General features: G+C 39.3%; 3 protein-coding genes across 7 annotated transcripts in view; all 3 read right to left on the reverse strand.

The window, feature by feature from the left end:
* Positions 1-18: 18 nt before the first annotated feature.
* The window catches only part of LOC139102764 (L-lactate dehydrogenase), a 58,001-nt gene continuing 39,519 nt past the window's right edge, over positions 19-18,500 (reverse strand). Inside the window, exons 2-6 of one of the 5 annotated variants that reach the window (XM_070656896.1) lie at positions 7,405-7,454; positions 1,537-1,665; positions 998-1,463; positions 668-909; positions 19-516 (exon numbers count right to left, since the gene is read on the reverse strand). In XM_070656896.1, the coding sequence (XP_070512997.1) occupies positions 352-516; positions 668-909; positions 998-1,463; positions 1,537-1,662 (999 nt within the window). In that variant the 5' untranslated portion in view covers positions 1,663-1,665; positions 7,405-7,454 and the 3' untranslated portion in view covers positions 19-351. Of the gene's footprint in view, positions 517-667; positions 910-997; positions 1,464-1,536; positions 1,666-2,069; positions 3,468-7,404; positions 7,654-18,500 lie in introns of those variants that run through there. The other 4 variants (XM_070656897.1, XM_070656895.1, XM_070656894.1 and 1 more) reach the window with 4 other exon arrangements.
* LOC139102767 (L-lactate dehydrogenase A chain) lies at positions 7,919-13,867 on the reverse strand. Its single transcript, XM_070656900.1, has 6 exons — positions 12,695-13,867; positions 10,228-10,345; positions 9,412-9,585; positions 9,148-9,321; positions 8,800-9,041; positions 7,919-8,525 (listed from the first exon to the last, which is right to left on the reverse strand). The coding sequence occupies exons 1-6, from the start codon at positions 12,875-12,877 to the stop codon at positions 8,349-8,351; spliced, it is 1,068 nt and encodes a 355-aa protein (XP_070513001.1). The 5' UTR covers positions 12,878-13,867; the 3' UTR covers positions 7,919-8,348.
* On the reverse strand, positions 13,871-17,832 carry LOC139102768 (L-lactate dehydrogenase-like). The gene is made up of 4 exons (XM_070656903.1): positions 15,146-17,832; positions 14,817-14,934; positions 14,610-14,742; positions 13,871-14,415 (listed from the first exon to the last, which is right to left on the reverse strand). Exons 1-4 carry the CDS (start codon positions 15,729-15,731, stop codon positions 14,221-14,223), a joined length of 1,032 nt encoding a protein of 343 aa, XP_070513004.1. The 5' UTR covers positions 15,732-17,832; the 3' UTR covers positions 13,871-14,220.

Below are 18,500 nucleotides of genomic sequence, written 5' to 3' on the forward strand. Positions count from 1 at the left end.
GATCAATTTCACTAGACGTTATACAGCGCACGTTTCGTTCATTTTATTTGCTTTAATTCTCTAAAAACTCATTAAAACTCATTAAATTCTCAATCGTATATATGTAATATAACATCGAAAATACTTTTTATTCGTATTTTCCCACATTTATTCAAACTATACGTCGATTATATAGTTATAAACGTTTGTAAAAATTTATTAATTTAATACATATATAAAACGTGTATATTAATACTGTGATCAGTTAATACGTTTAAATACACATATGTATAAGTTATATATGGAAAACACCAAAAACACGTAATAAGATAATATAAAAAAAGAAAAAAAAAAAATTAAATTAAGATATTCTTAAAACTTGAGGCCTTTTTGCACTTCGTGCATCATCGCAGAGGAATTATGCAATAATTCAAGTTCATCATCTGTTAATTTCTGCTGAACGATGTGCGTGACGCCATCTTCACCCAGCGTGCAAGGTAAGGATAAAAATACTTGTTCATTAATTCCATGGTGACCCTAAAAATTAATAAGTGTTAATTTCGTATTTCGTATTATAATTAATAAATACACAAAAATCTAAATTTCCATAAAATTAATATTACAGTTTGTACAAATGTATATTAAATATTGTAAATTAATGTAGCAGAAATCCACGTTGTCGACTTACAGTAACTAACGTGGATACAGCGTGCACCTGATTGGAATTTCTTAGTATAGCTGATGCAAGTTGCGCCACACTGAGACCTATGGCCCATGAGGTGTAGCCTTTTAATTTGATTACCTCATACGCACTTTGTACCACTTGCTTATGCAACTCGTTCCAATGTTCCTCATCTTTCTTAGTACCCACGTGCTCGTTCAAGTCGCGTAGACGTACTCCGGCGACGTTAACTCCTGACCACACAGGCACTGATAGAAAAAATACAGTGCAGTAAATTTATTATTATATTTATTACTAAAAAAATTTTTATTATTAAAAAAAAAGCAGTTAACGTACCACTGGTATCGCCGTGTTCTCCAATAATCCAGCCGTGGCAAGACGTAGGCGCGACATTAAGTTTCTGCGATAGCAGAAAACGGAAGCGAGCGGAGTCTAAATTTGTGCCGCTGCCAATAACTCTGTTCTTTGGTAAACCGGAGAGCTTCCATGCCACGTAAGTTAAAATATCCACCGGATTGGAAACGATAAGCAGAATCGTGTTCGGGCTATATTTCACTAACTGAGGCACAATGCCTTTGAATATGTCGGTGTTACGTTGAACGAGATCCAATCTGGTTTCATTTTCGCGTTGACGAGCACCTGCTGTCACGATGCAGAGGCTCGAATTCGCGGTCATGGCGTAATCAGTGCTCGCGCTCACTTTTGCGTTTTTCATAAACGCACTTCCGTGTTGTAAATCCAGCATTTCGCCTTTCAGCTTGTCTGCCATCACATCGATTAATACCACATCGCTTGAAACATGCTGCAACAATTTATCGACTGACGCAACTCTGTAATTCGCGCTGCAATTATTCTGAGTAATGAAATTAACTTACGTTCGTCAGAACGCTGAAGGCGCAAGCCATTCCAACTTGACCGACACCAACCACTGTGATCTTATTCCTTCCGGTAGGCACCGGTTCGGTTACAGTTGTCAAAAGTTGATCCTTCAACGCTGCCATTTTCTGTTAATATTTATCAAAATTAATTTAATAACGCACCGATATCAGAACTATGAAATTTTAATCTAGCTTGCTGTATATACGTCCGTTCTCTTCTTTTTTTTTTTTTTTAGTTACAAATAACTAAGGATAATTTTTTTTAATTGCGGTCGTTAACACGAGTTCGCGAAGCTCGTTAATAATATCAACCTTGGCCTCACGTCTTTTTTTAGAAGAAATTGAGTCATGTCGAGAAATGTGTTTGATCGGCGTCGTTGTAAAATGTGTATCGTACGGTTTCTACTTGCTGCGGTACGCGTCGCGTGAAACGAATGATTCGTACAATTGTCAGATGGCAGTGTAGGTATAATCAACGGAAGTCCAACACTTCCGTTTCGACTAGGTGGAAAATGTAGGAAAAAACTCACGAGAAATACGTTGGAATTAAACTACACATCGATTCACGAGAATTGCGGTCAGATCGTTCATCACTAATAACATTTAACTGGCGAGATGTAATCGACGAGGCTCGGACAGCGTGCAGCACTGTTAACTTACCGCACTTGTATAGGAAGTTAGTAAACGATAAAGTACAATATACCGGTAACGGTACGTAATGTAACACGCACGTGCTTTATCGACGTATATTTTATCGCAGATAACATACACCAGCTGATAGCACCTAATCGAGTAGAAACACAGAACTTTGACTGTCGTGGTAAAAATATTTTTTCTTTTGTACTCAACGTTAACGAATAATTGAATTCAATTAAATAAATTAAATAAATTTATTTGAACGTCGCGAATAATAAAGCTTGAATTACAAAATTTATCGAGGCCCAGATTTAAATATTACTTTTCTATTGCACACCGTAAGACTGGTTAATTGAAAATAATTTTAGACGATTGAAAAGTCTTCACTGACCTCGCAAGTATTCTCTGTATAATACTATTCTTCGAGACTGTCGAACAGTGACTGAACCCGGTGCAGCTGGCGCACCGCTATTCTACTGAATTGCTCAGGGATGTGGATTCGCCAAGGTGACCTAATCCCCACTATATAGCTTCTATGAGCGACAAGGCAATGATGAAATATATCCACTTTCGTAATAATATACGATAAAATCAGAAAAACCTTGAAAACGAATAATTTCCAAAAACGCGGAACGCGTCGAAGTGCGACGTGCGACTCGGATTTAAATACGGAATACTTTAAATCGCTTTGGAAAAAGAGGAAACGTGACATTGCGCACGCGTAACATGACGCAACTCACGCACGTGATGGGTGATATTCACCATCGATCCAGCTCGAGGAGACTTTCTTTCGCTGAATCTTTCTATTCCCCCAATCATGATGTGCTGGGACGCCGAGAGTGGGGCAAAATTATTTCTGGAAGCAATGCCCGAGTCATGACTCCCGCATTGTGCGGCACGACATTTTTATGGGTATCGCTAAAGTTAAATTTATCTCACTTGAGAATATAAAAAAAGAATATTTAAAAAAACATGTACAAAAAAATTCCATTTGAGATAAATAAGATTACAATTAAAAGTAAACTGTATTGTCCATAAATAATCTATTGAAGAAATATCTATAATTCTCGCGGTTGCAAATTCATTTCTATTCTCAGATGATTTCGATCGACACCAGTTGCATGCGCAACTATGATGCAACTTTCTCCGTACAGTTGTAATGCTGTACGTGCGAACGGTCATCGATCCATTTCGAAGTCTATATAGTGTGTATTCAAGTGACTCAAGTACGGCGTTCTTTTTCGCTCTTACATTTTACAAATTGTCTCTGTCCTGCACACGTTCTTCTATTCATGACATATCTGCTCCCCACTTTGGAACGGATATAGCTATACTTAGCGGAATGAGTAAAGGCACTCCGTTCATCCAATTTCATTACACAAAGTACAGCATTACACATTGTGATACATTGAACTTGTCAAGCACAATATGTATTATTTTATAAATAGGCTTCCTGAGCATTTTAAAATCGTTGCAACAGATATAAAAAAAAAAAAATAATATTAATAAAGATTTTAGTGTAAAAACTCGAAGACGGCATTATAATTGAAATTTAAATTAATCTTAAAATACAATAAAAGTTTTTTTTTTTGTTTCATTAAAAATGACATGTAATATTATTCTCTCTGAGACTTTATCTTGCCAGGAGTTTTTTGCCAATTGTAATTTGCATTTGCCGCTTAATAACGAAGCGTTAATCTTAAACATCGGAGCGCACCACGTATTCCAAAATATGACCATTCGTATAATAATCATTTTTTTTTAAATATGCAGAATGAGACGTATTGCAACAGCCCGCTGTGATTTCCATACACAAAGTCCATAAAGTGTTTGCGTGCGTTTGCCCCGCAGCCGGCGAAATCGCGCCGAAGAAGGCGGCTGTGGATCTTTAAGGCCTCGAGAAAGGTGGAAAGAAGAGAGAGTAGGAAGGACAGGTCTCATAATAGAGCAATTTAATAAATTGTCGAGCGTGGCAATTAGGACGGTGTTAGGGATCAGCAACGAGACCTTGATATGGTAATTACCGGGGGATAATACATGTGCATTCGTTAGCAATCGCCGTATAGTGTGTACGTACCAAGCATTCGGCTACGTTTGTACGTCAGACTCGCGAATATTTCGGTTCTTCTCTTGTGACGTGATTGTAAATTATAGCTCGTAAGAAAACGCGCTCACCTTCGCAAGGTACCGCTCGCGGACACGAGCGCACGTTAACCGTCGTGTCTTACCTTGGAAAAGGATTCGTTAAATTGCCCGAATACTTTGCGCAAATTATCTCGTCCGCATACGTTTTCGAGCGAATTAACAGTGCGCAACACATTGCGACTGTGCCTGCAATCGTGACGTAAGATCGCGGGAAGTTTGATATTTCTGGAAATTAATTATTTCAACATTTTCATTTAACTTGCATCGTGCGACTAAAAGCTTGACAGGAAATGTAAGCGAATCTACATATGATCCTTATCTAAAATTATGTAATTATTTCAAACATAAAAAAGTTATTACTGAGAAACAATGTGTCAAAATATAATGCAATTAAAAAAAAAAAAATGCGAAATTTAATTTTACTAAAAAAAATCATGACATAACTTTAATTTATTTAAATTTTTTAACTAAAATTCCATATAAATTTCGAGAGAAGAATTTTTAAAGCCCTGTCAATGTGCTCTAAATTGTATTTGGTGTCCACAGCTGCATTCCCATGCCCGATATTGCGGGTGGTCGTCAACGAGTGTGTTAAAAGTGCACTCACGCGTGCGGCCGAGAAGAAGAAGGGCCAAGGAAGAAAGACCTCAGAAAGAGAGAAAGAAAAAAGAGAGAGAGAGGAAGAGAGGGAGAGATATCGAATGAGCGGTTGCAATAAGTGATTCCCTGTAACTATAAATAAACGGTGATACGTCCTGAACGGCTTCGCTTGCCCGTAAATCTCGAATCGGAGCATAATCGCGTAATCGCTAAAGCAACCTAGAATCTGCCGCGGATCAAAGTAGATCTTTTCCGTCTTCGTGTTCCCGGGTCCGCAGGATCTTTTTGACGAGGCTCATCGACGACGGTAAGACAGAATCGTATCAATTTTCATTCGGTAACCCAAGATTCTGTTATAAGTATATATAAGTCAAGGCCTAACGTCGATGCAGATTTATTTTCTGCAGTAAAATTAGGTTGCCACATGTACACGGTAAAATTATTATCCCTAAACACGTAATACGCCCTTGATATTAGGATATTCGTGACTAACATTAGAAAAACACCTATCAAGAAAAATTCCTTTTTCTCTTAACTTTATAATGCAGGAAGTGCACTATTAGAAACACCTAAAAAATTCCAATTTGTATTAACACTTGTTTTACTAAAGTAGAGCAATGTTACGGTATTTATTTCCGCTTCGTTAATCACAGCGCTGTATTGTAACAAACTTGCAGTTCTGTCAGAAATTATTCATTATTATCTGGATGCATAAAAAAAAACAAAAAAAATAAAATGCAGCAATTTTCCATTAAGATCTGGATAAGTGAAAGAGACAAAGCAGTATTGCGTAATAACATATAGATATAACTGTATCCTAAAAAAAAAAGCGGTACTCGAGGCGATATTTGCGTTGATTTCATTAATCTTCCCGGCTGTAAACATTTTATTAAAATATCTTGTTGCGCGAGCAGGTACATTTCCTTACAAGAAGTTATACCGAACAGTAATTTATGAAGATGTGTACTGATATAAAAATCGGTGTCGAACAATCTACTGTTAGTGGCGTGATTTCGCGCCATTAATCTTTCCCCGACAATTAACCGACCGTAACGCAGCCGGCAGCTATTAATTGCAATCAAAACGTTATATCACATAACCGGCTGATGCGGAATTTAATCTCGTGCACATTCGGTGGAAAACATTTATCTTTAAAAATCGTAACAATCATTACTATATTGACCGTAAACACATACGTGCGCGCATAATCTCAGTGGGGAAAAAATTATTAGCGTTCATAAAATTGTGAGTTCGTCTCGCTGGATTGGACTATGCATGTTAAACAGGTTTGTAAAAAGGTGGCTGAACAAATGTGCTCGTTTATCAGGCACGTTTTCGATCGTGTGTTCTGATTTTTTCCGACAGATGCCAGGAACATTCAGTATTTTTCTTATCGCAAGAGATAAAATTAGATATTAATAGACTTAAAAAAAAATTAACAATAAAACAATAAACAAGAGACTTGAATGTGAACAAAGTGCAATATAAAATTAATGTTACCGTTAAATGATGCAAAAATATCCAATCAAAATAACAAGTCACTTATTCGATTAAGTATTCGAGATATATTGTTATAATTTCCAATTAAAAATTAATTAATAATTGATAATAAAGTACAAAAAAAAAAGAAACAAAATACCTACGTTGAGAACAATATAAAATAAATGTCAGAGTAAGATTTTGAAGAAAAGAGAAAGAGAGAGCACGAGGACAAAAGTTCTCGAGCGATAAATTCGTAAAGAAAAAAAGAGAGATCGAAGAAGGGCTGCGCCCGTTGATTAGCGGATATCTTAATTACTGATTGGCCGCGCGGGCTAATTAAATCGTAACTCAATCAGGAGTCCGACCTGCCTTCTGCGCCACGGCACATTTTATGAGCGTGTACGCGTGGTTTGAGGTCCCCACATGCATACGCGAGTCGCTGATAGCGTATAGATGACTTTAAAACTTTGAGTAACGCACTCCAACTACTCTCCACCCTGCCCCTTTTACATATTCCCTTCACTGATCTTTCTCGCGCGGCAGTCCCCTTTTTTACTTCGCCTTCTCTCTTTGCACGCCTTCCTTTTTTTTTTTTTTTTTTCTATCGGCGACCTCCTCGCTCCGAGGCTGCTTCGACAGCATTATATTCACGTGGAATAAAAAGTATAAGTAATTAGTAGTACCTACCGCCGCGTCTCCTACCCGTTGAGCAATGTCCTCCGGACCCTCCCACTTTTCATTCGTATAAACCGTCCCCGATATGAATTTTCAATAGCCGATCGTGCAAATGCGCTTTCGCCTTGATGTATGCACGAGTGCCTTGCCACCTTTTTCGCATGTGTGCGATGCCTATGAATTTCGTACCGCGAGGATCACGACCCGTATAGCCATTCGGCATTTAACGGCAAATATAGAAAAAAAACCATGCGTGCGCTACGCCCGTGCTATTTTTTAAGAGACTCGAACTAGTATAAACTACGAAAAGCAAAGCGTGAGACTTACCGATCTGCAGCGATCTGAGCTTCAGCGGAGTCGTAAAATTCTGCCGGTAACTGTAACATAAAAAGAAAAATATTAATGTAAATTCAGGCGTCACATCAATTTTTTACAGATAGAATAAAAATTTATATTTTTACATTTACATTTCAATATTGTTACTATAATAAAATAAATTTCGTTATCGTATGATCAATAGTAGGCATGCGGGTCAAGAATTTTATTACGCGAACAATAATTCCCTTATTGTAATTTAAAAAAAATTAATTTTTTAACTAAATCAAAAAAAAAAAAAGAAAGCATTTAAGTTCTCAGTAAAACGCAATTCTAAGTATGACTTTAGATTTTGTATGTATTGAGAACACTTCGTTACGATATTTGAGCAGCAGTAAACGAACGTCTTAACTAATGTAAGGGATGGCAGAGACAAAAAGCGTGGTATCACCATACGTGAATTTTGTAACAAATTGGTGGGTATCGTTGACCACTAGAGTCGCGTGAAACCGCCTCTCTTTATATTTATAATAGCAATCGTTTTATCATCCCCGATTGCCTTTAGCAAGGCGGTTAACTGCTCCATACACGGAGCAATTAATTACGCGTAGTCTGTATTAATCTTTGCAAATTAGAACCGAAATCCTCGAAGTACGCCCTACAATTTATAGTATTCTCTGCTTATCTGATCGCACGATAAAATTAAATCGTTTTATAAAACACACGCGGATTGTTCTTTTCAATTTAACTGCTTAATCGAATGATAAAAGATTATAATTTTATATGGAAACATTACGTACACGTGCACGTACATTTTTAGTTTTCCATTTTCCTCTCCGTTAAACGTAACATCGATATGTAATTTATTCCTATATAAATTTTTAAAAGTATTTAATACTCTACAATTGAATAATTATAAAATGTTACGACGAATACGTGAATTGTATTATTTTTATTTATTCGATTTTGTCTAGGATCAATTTTTGTGCCTCGTAAATTTTTCGACAAGATACCGTCACCAATTCTTGTTCTTTAGATGTATATAATAAACGAATAAAAGACTGTACGCCGTTTTTTCCCACCACACACGGTAACGACATAAAAATGTCCTTTTCCAATCCATGCCGACAACCCTAAAATATAATAAATACTTTTGGTCAAGCTTTGACAATTAATTATCGAACTACACTTTTTTTTTTAGTTTTTAAGCAAAAAATTTACATATTTTTATACAATACTCGTGTTTCTTTATCTTTATATTCATCTTTGTCTTTTATTACACGGTAATAATTTAATATCGTCATTATACAATGCGAGATAGAAGTAATAAAAAAAAAAAAAATTCCGAGGTATGCGAACAATATCATTAAAGAAGTTTAATGGTTCCAATAAAACTTGTCGATAAACCTTTACGAACGTAGAGACAGTAAAACAGGCGCAAGTGTTGCGTACGATAGCATCGACAATTTCGCCTGCACAGATTCCGACCGCCCAGCTGTGATAGCCCTTCTTGGTAATCAATTCGTTATCGCTATCAATGACTTTTGTGTGCAAATCACCCCACGATTCTGGATCCGTTTTCGTGCCAATCTCCTTATTTATATCTTTCAAAGGCATACCCATTACCGAAACAGCAGACCAAACTGGGACTAGCGTACGACAAAATTAGAACAATTACGCGAGTGTGGAAATGAGAATTAAATAAAATCGCATAAACGTTTAATTGAATTATTCGTCCGTTTCGACTCTAATTACCGGAGGCCGGCCCGCTCTCGCCGATAATTAACGCTTGAACCGCGCTAGTTGAAATTCCGAGTTTCTGAGCGATCAAGTACTGAAATCTACAGCTGTCGAGAAACGTTCCTAGTCCTATAACACGGTTCGGCGGAAACCCAGATAGCTTCATAGCAACGTACGACAGAATATCAACTAAACAGGAATTAAAATAATGATAATAATTAAGTATCCTACTAACACCTGCTCGCGGTTAAAATAGATTCATTGTAAATTATAATATACCTGGTTTTGATAGAATGAGAAGAACGCTGTTCGGCGCGTACTTGGAGACGTTTGGAATGACGTCCTTAAAAATTTGCAGATTTTGCTCTAGATAATCAACCGGCTGCAAATCTTCACGAGACTGGCTTCCAACTGTGATCACGCATACCGCTGCGTCTCTGACACAAGCATAGTCTATCGGAGCGTAATACACACTAGATGATTTATCGTTTATTACAGAATTTTCTTTGCACGCGATTTTCGTATATAAAACGACAGCCCGAGTGGAAATTGATTCCCACCGTTGTCTAATAATTAACTAGCCAATTCGTGGTTCATCTCGTGGCTGTCTAGCAAAATTGCTAGTACCAAGCTAGTCACCAGAAATATATTTAATCTGCGCGATCTAATCACTAGCTGAAAAATCAGATTAGCTAGATAAATTTACACCCGGGAGAAAGCCTGTTTTCACAATTTTTCAAAGTCACAAAAGAAATTAAAATACTTTCAATCTTTCTGATTTATTAACGTCATTATCATTTATTATCAATTACTAATTAATTTCTAGACGAGTGTCGCTCGTACGTCGCTCATCGCGCGGCGTCGTGTAAAATTTAATTACCGCGCAATTTATCTTAATTTTATTAACATCTCGGGATGTCTCAATGCAGGCAATAAAGCACACGAACGTCACCTCTAGCGACCTTATCGCTGATCGCAGCCGCGCAATTTACTTATACGGACGGTTTAAAGCGCGGTTGTTTTAAGATAATTGCTCGTTATTCGCGGACAGTGTAATGACGGTTTCGCGATTTTTTTTTACTGCCCCCCCCTCACCTTTAGTACCGACAACCTTGGGATTGCCGAGATACGCGGCCGCATGGCTGATGTCTTCAGCCTCTGCCTTCGCGAGATCCTCGTTCGCGTCTATGAGGACGAGCTCGGAAGCGAGACGCTGCAAAAAAATTCCCAGGGGGGTGAACGGAGGGATAGAATGGGGTAGAAGCGGAGAAACTAGATAGTAATTAGGCTACTGGTCGCTTGCCCAGCGGGCAGCGTTATTACGTGCTTATCATTACGCAATGAGAGCATCAATTCTCCGAGAATCGCATTAAGATACGAGCGGCCACGAGCGATCAATCGCGCTGTTTGCAAAGTTCCTTAATGCGAGGAATCGTTAAGATCCGATCAAGGAGCAGCATCGAGAAGGGCATTATTTTCGGGAGAGCCCGGTACGTCGGCTCGTCGTGGTCATCGTCGTTATTGCCACCGGTGCCCGGTGACACAAACAACGTCTTACGCCGGGCGATAATTCATTCATGAATAATTATAGGACCGGCGCGGCTCCTTCTCGCCGGTTCCTCCTGCCAGGGACTACCTTCCGTCCCTTCCTCGGCGACCGCCGCAAGACTCACGGCCGTAGCGATCGCGTTCTTCATGAAATGTCAAACGAGCATGAAGAATGCTCCAGCGACCCCCTGTCCGCACGTGCTTCATTTTTCTCCCGCAATCATGGCTTCTTCGTAAATGTTGTCTATTTGTTTCCTCATGAATTTTTTCGTTTCATTAAGGTATCGTACCGCGCATACGCCAGGGATATCGTAAATGTAACGTTATACGAGTCCGTGAAGTGTGGCAAATGGCGCGGCAAACGAGCGGTATAAGGGACCGCTGGTAATCCATATTCGTTTTCGAACGACGGATCATTAAGCTTCGAGCGGTTCTAATTTGTGCGGACTAATTTGCGGTATAATGAGATATTCGGACGATCATGTAAATCACCCCGTAAAAATTTATGGGCATTATTCTCCTAGGCTTGTATCGTGTATTAACGCGCTTTCGTAGCTACGGCGGCAGATACGTGCCGAACGATTCATATTTACAGGACACGCATAGTTTCTACAAATAATTGAGGAAGTTATTGTCAGAAGAATCAACGAAAAAAAAAAAAAAAAAAAAAATTAGTTTTAAGGAAATATGATATTAATTTCATAGTCGACACAGGCAATTTTCTTTAAAAACTATTATCGTGCGCGGTAACGGGTTTCCTAATATCCTAGTTATCCTCGTACAATTCTGGTTCCTGCGATAATACACGATGATAAACTCCGGTATACATATATTATTTAGTCTCGTGATATACGCCATATATACACCATAGGATCGTCCGGCGAGAAGTCTATCGTGCGTCAGTTACGCCCTCCGCCTCCCGCCGCATGCGCACGCCATTGTTTGCCCTCGTAAATTTGCGGAAACCGAAACCTAGAATTAGTCGCCCACATTTATTATCCTCTACCGGAATGTACTTGGCATATGGATGCAATACTGTTGCACCTTGTAACAACGCGAGCTACGATGTGTTCCGTCTAACTGTTAATTTTCCTCCTCGACGCAACTGATATGAAATTACGCCTAAACAATACGGTAATAATATACGATTTCATTTAAAATGTTACGAGCAATTTTATATTTCCCGTATTTTCCATTATTACGCATGACTCGAGATTTTGGACGGAAGAAAATTGATAAGCGCGCCGTTTGTTAAATTGATTAACGTCACGTTAATAATGTTTGCGCGAACTTCGCTAAAATGTTAAATGAATCGTGTTGCGGATTGTAGTCTTCCTCCGGTTAGTAGTTAGTATAAATCAATCGTTTAAACCGTCCTGCGGGGGCGCATCGACCGACGTGTAAATGCTCGCGTTACGATCCGATAACGAGCGAAAGGATCTGCCCACTTCTACATCTTCTATCATCTTCTTCCTGCTATCTTTCTCCCCCTTTAGTGTTTCGTTCCGATCCTTCCTACAGCCGAATTCCTTTTTCTAGTCTTCAGTAGATCATTTGCATAATAGCTTTTTTTTTTTTTCTTTCGAGTTGGCGCACACTAACGAGCCTACATTCAGGATTCATCCTCGCGCGTATATTCATGCATAAATCTACACAGGTTGGTTTGGATATTCTCATCGTTCTTTGTTGGGATTTGAGGGTATCTACCGAGATCCATAACGCGGCGGAGCATTATATCTTTGATCCTCGATGAAGAAATGTATTCTTAAAAAATATTCTTAAAGATTTCTTTAGATTGTATTGAGCATATTATTGCATTATCTGACAGATACACTGATGCAAAATATATTATTATTTAAATATTACATTTTTAAAAAATTAATGATAAGTTTGAAGTGTGTATTTATCGCGCTAAATAAGTATCAATTTGAATGCTGTTAAAGTGATAAAAATTAATTAAGGTGACATAAAAGGTTAGAATCCAAAAGAGAAGTAAAAGATTCTTTTAACTAACTTTGAATAGAATCGCAATAGCGACCGCGACACCCTTTGGTGCGCTACCAACGACGACAATTTTGACACGATGACCGTCCACAAGATGTTCGGCCTGTTTGGCCAGTAAAACAGTTACCGTATTGCCAGCGGCTTCAGATAATTTCCTTCTCGCTTCGGTCATATCCGTTACGTCAGTGTTCATTCACTTAAAAACACTAAATAATTTAAACAATCCAAAAGTCGCTTGACATCGTGAATGTCTTTAATCGAGACAAAGAAATTTGACGGTCTGTTAATTAAAATTTACGTAAGATAGAATACGTCTGAAAGAAGCAAACAATTGAAAAAAAAAAAAAAAATTTTTTTTTGACAGGAGATCAATGAAATTAACAACGAATACGTGACAGGTAGATTTCCTGTAAATTTAGAATGGCTGCTTGAAATGGAATATGTAAAAAGCGTATTGGGTTCTGTACAGTCGAACTCTCTTTGTTTTTCGATGTATCCCGCACGCTTATAATGTACTATACGCACGAGATGTGAACGTCAAGTTATCTTGTAGCAGAAGATATACAATCCGATTAACACGTTCGATCATGAACGAAAAGATGCTATCGATAAATTCAATCGCGTCGTACAGAATCAATTATAGTCGAAAAAATGGCCGTTATACAAAAAGGTAAACGCTCGGAGCAGATGTAGAGACGAATCGCCAATTGGACGCATCGTTCCTATGGTGCTCGTTTTTCTACAGATAGAAGGTCGTAAAATTGATCGACAGCTGTTGCGAAGCCGCACAGGTGGGATGCGCCGCGTTCTTGAAAAGATACTACCAATTTGTGTTTTATAAGATATTTGAGACGGAATCGAGAAAGGATTCTTGAGAATACATTTTTTTTTTTTAATTCTATCTTCGTCAACTATACTAGGTTATTACATTTTTATTATAAAGACCCAGCTATGTTTTATTTCGATAGACATCTAATTTGCACGATTTAAAAAGAAATATGTAGCACAACGTACGACTTTGCTGTACAACAAAAATTAAAGCTAACGTAAAGAAAAAAAAAAAAAAAGGATTGTAGCTTAAATTATCCAATCTCTTTTAGCCGCAACTCTCAGCCGTAGATTCGCCTTGCACGCAATGGAGAATGCATTTTCATCCGCCCTTTCACCTTTCCGTCGTACATCGTTCGACTGCGTAAATCAAAATTCGATCGAGCAAAAAAGACGCGGTAATAAGCTCCGCACGCGTGGAACATTGTAGCGCGAGTTGCATGTACCGTTCGCCAAGCCAATCTTAGAAGAACGTGGCTGGTTTAATTTTCCAGGAAGTCGAGTTTCACTCATATCGTTTATTACGCCGATCGAATATACGTAGGTACGCACGCGGGAACCGGTTGCCAGGATCGAACTTTATTGATGAAGATATATCCTAGGACGTCGCTCCTTCTCCCGCTCTTTCGTCGTGACTAACTTCCGCGCCGCGTATCCGCTCGCATTCGTTTTCAGATCCTCACTCGCTCTCCTCCTTTCTTTCGTTCGTCACTCTTCAATGTCATTCGACTCGCGAGGAATGCCGCACTCACGCAACACATCGCGGATGCTGTCGGCGCACCGTTGTAGCGCCGTCTTTTCCTGATCGTTCAGCTTCTGTCGCACCCTGGCGTGTACACCTTCCCGACCGAGAACACAGGGCACCGACATATACACGTCTTTATCAGTCCCGTGGGCGCAGCTCCGCGAACAGAAATTCCTCGATCCTGTTTTCTCCGTCGCGCCGATCGACGCACAAATAAATGCGCTTCGATTCTACATTTTACTTTGCAAGTTCTAATGACTTTTCAGTGATAATAAATTGTAAAAAAAAAAAAAAAAATTGTCGAACTTTATTCGATAATTTTATAGAACGTCTATTTAATTGTGCGCCGTACGTGTATGTACGTCGACACTGGCAATACAGCTTTAATATTCCTGACGACGGCATCAACGATCTCGGCGGTACAGAAGCCGAGAGTCCAGCAACTCGGCCTTCTCTCGCTCTTCTTTCGATTAAGCTCCGCGTCGCTGTAAACACAAGGCGAAGACTTTATTACTTCCGTAAATTTTCTCGAGAATGTCCCGCGATCCTAACCACTGACGTTTTATTTACAGCTTCGGAAATGTCACGCCACTTCCCGGGATCATTTGCCTCACCCATTCGTGGGTTTATGTCGCGTATCTTCGTACCTGCCACGTGAACGTTCGACCATATAGGAAACTAAACAACAGATGTTGGAAGGAAAGAGACACACCGTTAACTGTCGCTTGATCGTTCGCAGTATAATATAAATATAATAAATATAAAATATAATATGCAATATATAGCTAAAGTATTTTATAACGTTTAAAAATCAATATGGATTCATGTAAAAATTGTAGCAACGACTCTTAATCGACCGTAAAATTAGTCAGCGTGTCAATCAAGTTCCAGATGTATCTCCTTGAGCGTCGATGCTCATGCAATTGATTGACGTGCGCGCCAGTCCGAACTTCCGACTCAGTAAATCCTGGAACCTGCAGCTATCGAGCAGTGTCCCCGTGCCTAGCACTCTGCTTGAAGGAAACTTAGACAACTTCCAAGTGACGTACGACATCACGTCGATCGACTGAGTTACAACTAGTAGCACGACTTTGCAGGCCAACTTTGCAATCGTAGGAACAATTTTCTTCAATACTTGTACGTTGTGCCTCACATTCAATTCCTCGTCGTATTTCTTTTCGCAAACCGCGATTATTCCTCCCCCTTCCCCGTTTTTCACTTTGTAGAAATCTAAAGTTAATTTTAAATTATAAATTATCGCAAAAGTAGTGCTAATTTTTTTTTTCTTTTTTTCTTTAATACGGATGCATTTTAATATTCGTGGCATATTTTTCTGAGAGTCGAGGTATAAATCGTTTCGAGTCTTTATAGAAGAGATCTGAATATTCACGCAAAAGAAGTCGTAACGGGAAATAACTTTGTTAAGAATCAGATATGCCTTTCTGGAGAACGTCTTATTCAGCCACGTAATCATCAGCTCCTCGAAAGTGCGTGGAATACAAAACGATGAGAAAGGATGAGAGATTTTTTCCCCTTTCGAGAGGGAATCACCATCGAAAGAGATTTGCCGATAACGACGGCGGGGAAGACAATCCGGCGCGGTCGGAAAAATAAAGCGTACAGATTCGAGGCAACACCTTTACAAAATACTTGTAGTAACACGCGGCAGTACCGCAACTATACGGAAGATACATTTACGACGGAGAGAGATGTTGTTACAGATAACTTGGCAAGCCCATAAAAAAGTCGTCCCACTTGTTCCAGTAATTGCTACCTCGCACGAGACAAGATCAGAAGGAATCATTCCGCTCTTCTCTGTATAGATATAAATACAGACACTACGCATCGCACGCAACGCCAAGGAAAGTCGAACAAACTGAAATCATTCCCCGAGATTAAACCCGAAGCAGCTCGATGAAACTATCCAGCGAGATCAGACCTGATCGTACCGCACACTTTCCGTTACTGTCCTCTTGAATTCCCACAAAGGATACGACGCTTTTACAGCCGGCCACTTGTCGGAGGAACCGCGCGCCGTACGCACGTTGGAAGCAGAAACAGAAAACCGCGCCGTAGCGAGTCGATCACGGCCAAGATAAATAAGAGTGAGCGAGATTTACGACAGTGTCCGTGAAAAGCTCGGGGGAAACGTTCGCCCGGTTCACCGGCGTGTATAAACGTTCAGCGATGTAGATGAGAATCGAGATTAAAAGACAGGTCCGAGGGAATTCTTGCTCCCAAAACTCGTAGCTAACTCAAAAACCCACCTATGTGAAAGCGTTGTTTCTGAATCGCTGCACGTTGACAGGGGTCCTTCGGGATTCCGAGCAACCTAACGGATTTAAAGTGAGTGTTGATCGGAGCCGACAATCGCGACACGCCGGTGACGCTCGGTGGACTCATCAGTTCGGACGTATCAATCTAAAATTTCTGGAATCCGTGCTGTTGTGAACCGCCTAGCACCTAATGCGTGGAAGGCTTACATCGTCCATAAGCGTTCACGACTCGTTGATTCCGTGATTGTGAATAGAGCACGACGACGGGATCGTCTAAAGTGTTAACCGCTGTGACAACCCTAACGCTGGCTTTATCTCACACACATAACGTGACGAGGCATTTCTCGTAAGAATGGTACACGATCAAAAAGCATCGAAAAGACGTATAGTTGAACGAATATTATAATTAATAATAATATTATTAATAATACGTAATATTAATAATATATAATATTAATAGTAATATTTTATAATTATTATAATTTTTATTTATCGTTATATACGATGTAATATGTAAGCTTATTTTTTTTTTTTTTACCTGATGTCCCAACATTAATGAAAACGCGATCCATCTCGTCTGTGTACTTTACTAATTCTGTATGTATGTATACGCTCTCGCAACACGAAATGAGCCAAACGAGAGAACTAATATCAATCGCGTGATTTTATTTTCTCCGCGTTATCATTTACGGACGCTCGTCGCGGTGGTCGCTATCTTTAAAGTTTGAGTTTAATAAACGGTGGTCCGGTCGTTGTTTGCGCAAATCCGGATCGGTTTACGCAGGAATAACGCATCAAATTTTTAGACGAATACATATTTCACCGTTACGAGGAGTACGCGTAACGTTTTTGAAAAAGAGATAACCGCACGAGAGAAGACTGGAAGAATAACGGCGTAACTTATCTGCGAGCTGTAAATTAGCCTCGGGTAATCGGCGTAGAAATGCAAGTAACCCCTCGTGCCTCTCGTCGGCTAGTCGTGTTCCACCGGTACGTTACCGCGGCACATATTCGCGAATATATCTACGCACACGCCGGCACGTGCGTGTATGCGCGTAAATACTCGGCTGCGTCGAGACCTATTAGTTGATTACAGCGAACGAATATGTTTTTAATGACTATTTCGAATGAAATAATTAACCTCATGGCACATAGTAAATCACACATGACTCTCCCAACGTTTCCGCATGAACGATTTCTATTAAATCCCGAAGTTTTTTTTTTTTTTTATTAAATACTATTGCCGATGATAAATCCTTATTAATTAATAATGATAAAAAGTGTAAAATGTATTTTTATACGCACATGTCAACCTGAGATTATGTGAAAATAGCAGAATAATTTTCTTTATCTTTTCATCTTTAATTTGCACTGGCATTTAATAACTTTATAATTATGCCTCGACGGAAATTAATGTAGAGAAGAAATTCAGATGTACGACGGGCGAACTCTCGCCCAAGTTTCGACAGAGGAAAAAAAAAAAGTCGTCTAATATATCACGTGTGTTCAAATAAACGGATGAGAAATTATTAACGTCACCTTGTTATATTATCTTCGAGACAGGTCTAAAGACTCCAGGCAGAACTGTGGCGAAAAAGAAACATGCGATATCATATATTCGTCCGAATGTACGCGTTGAAAGTAACTCCTTGCACCTGCGATATAACGTTCGAACGACAATCTTAACCACCCGAAAAAGGGAGCAGTTAAAAAAGTAAAACTTTTCCATTTACTTTGGTGGCCGCAGATAAATCATGTCCGTTGCATTTAGGAGTAGCGAGCGAGGCGTTCCCGGTAGTTTGGGCATCGCGAGGTTTTAACACACATTCGAAGATGAATCTGGCCTCCCTCTCTCTCGAGAGAGAAAGAGAAGTCTCGTTTTTCGCGCGTGGTCCATACAACTGGGTCCGATCCGCGCGCTCACGGACACATTCAATTTTAGCGTTAATAATCGCCGGGAAAAATGA

Source organism: Cardiocondyla obscurior, linkage group LG05 (assembly GCF_019399895.1).
Source record: "Cardiocondyla obscurior isolate alpha-2009 linkage group LG05, Cobs3.1, whole genome shotgun sequence".
NCBI lineage: Eukaryota > Metazoa > Arthropoda > Insecta > Hymenoptera > Formicidae > Cardiocondyla > Cardiocondyla obscurior.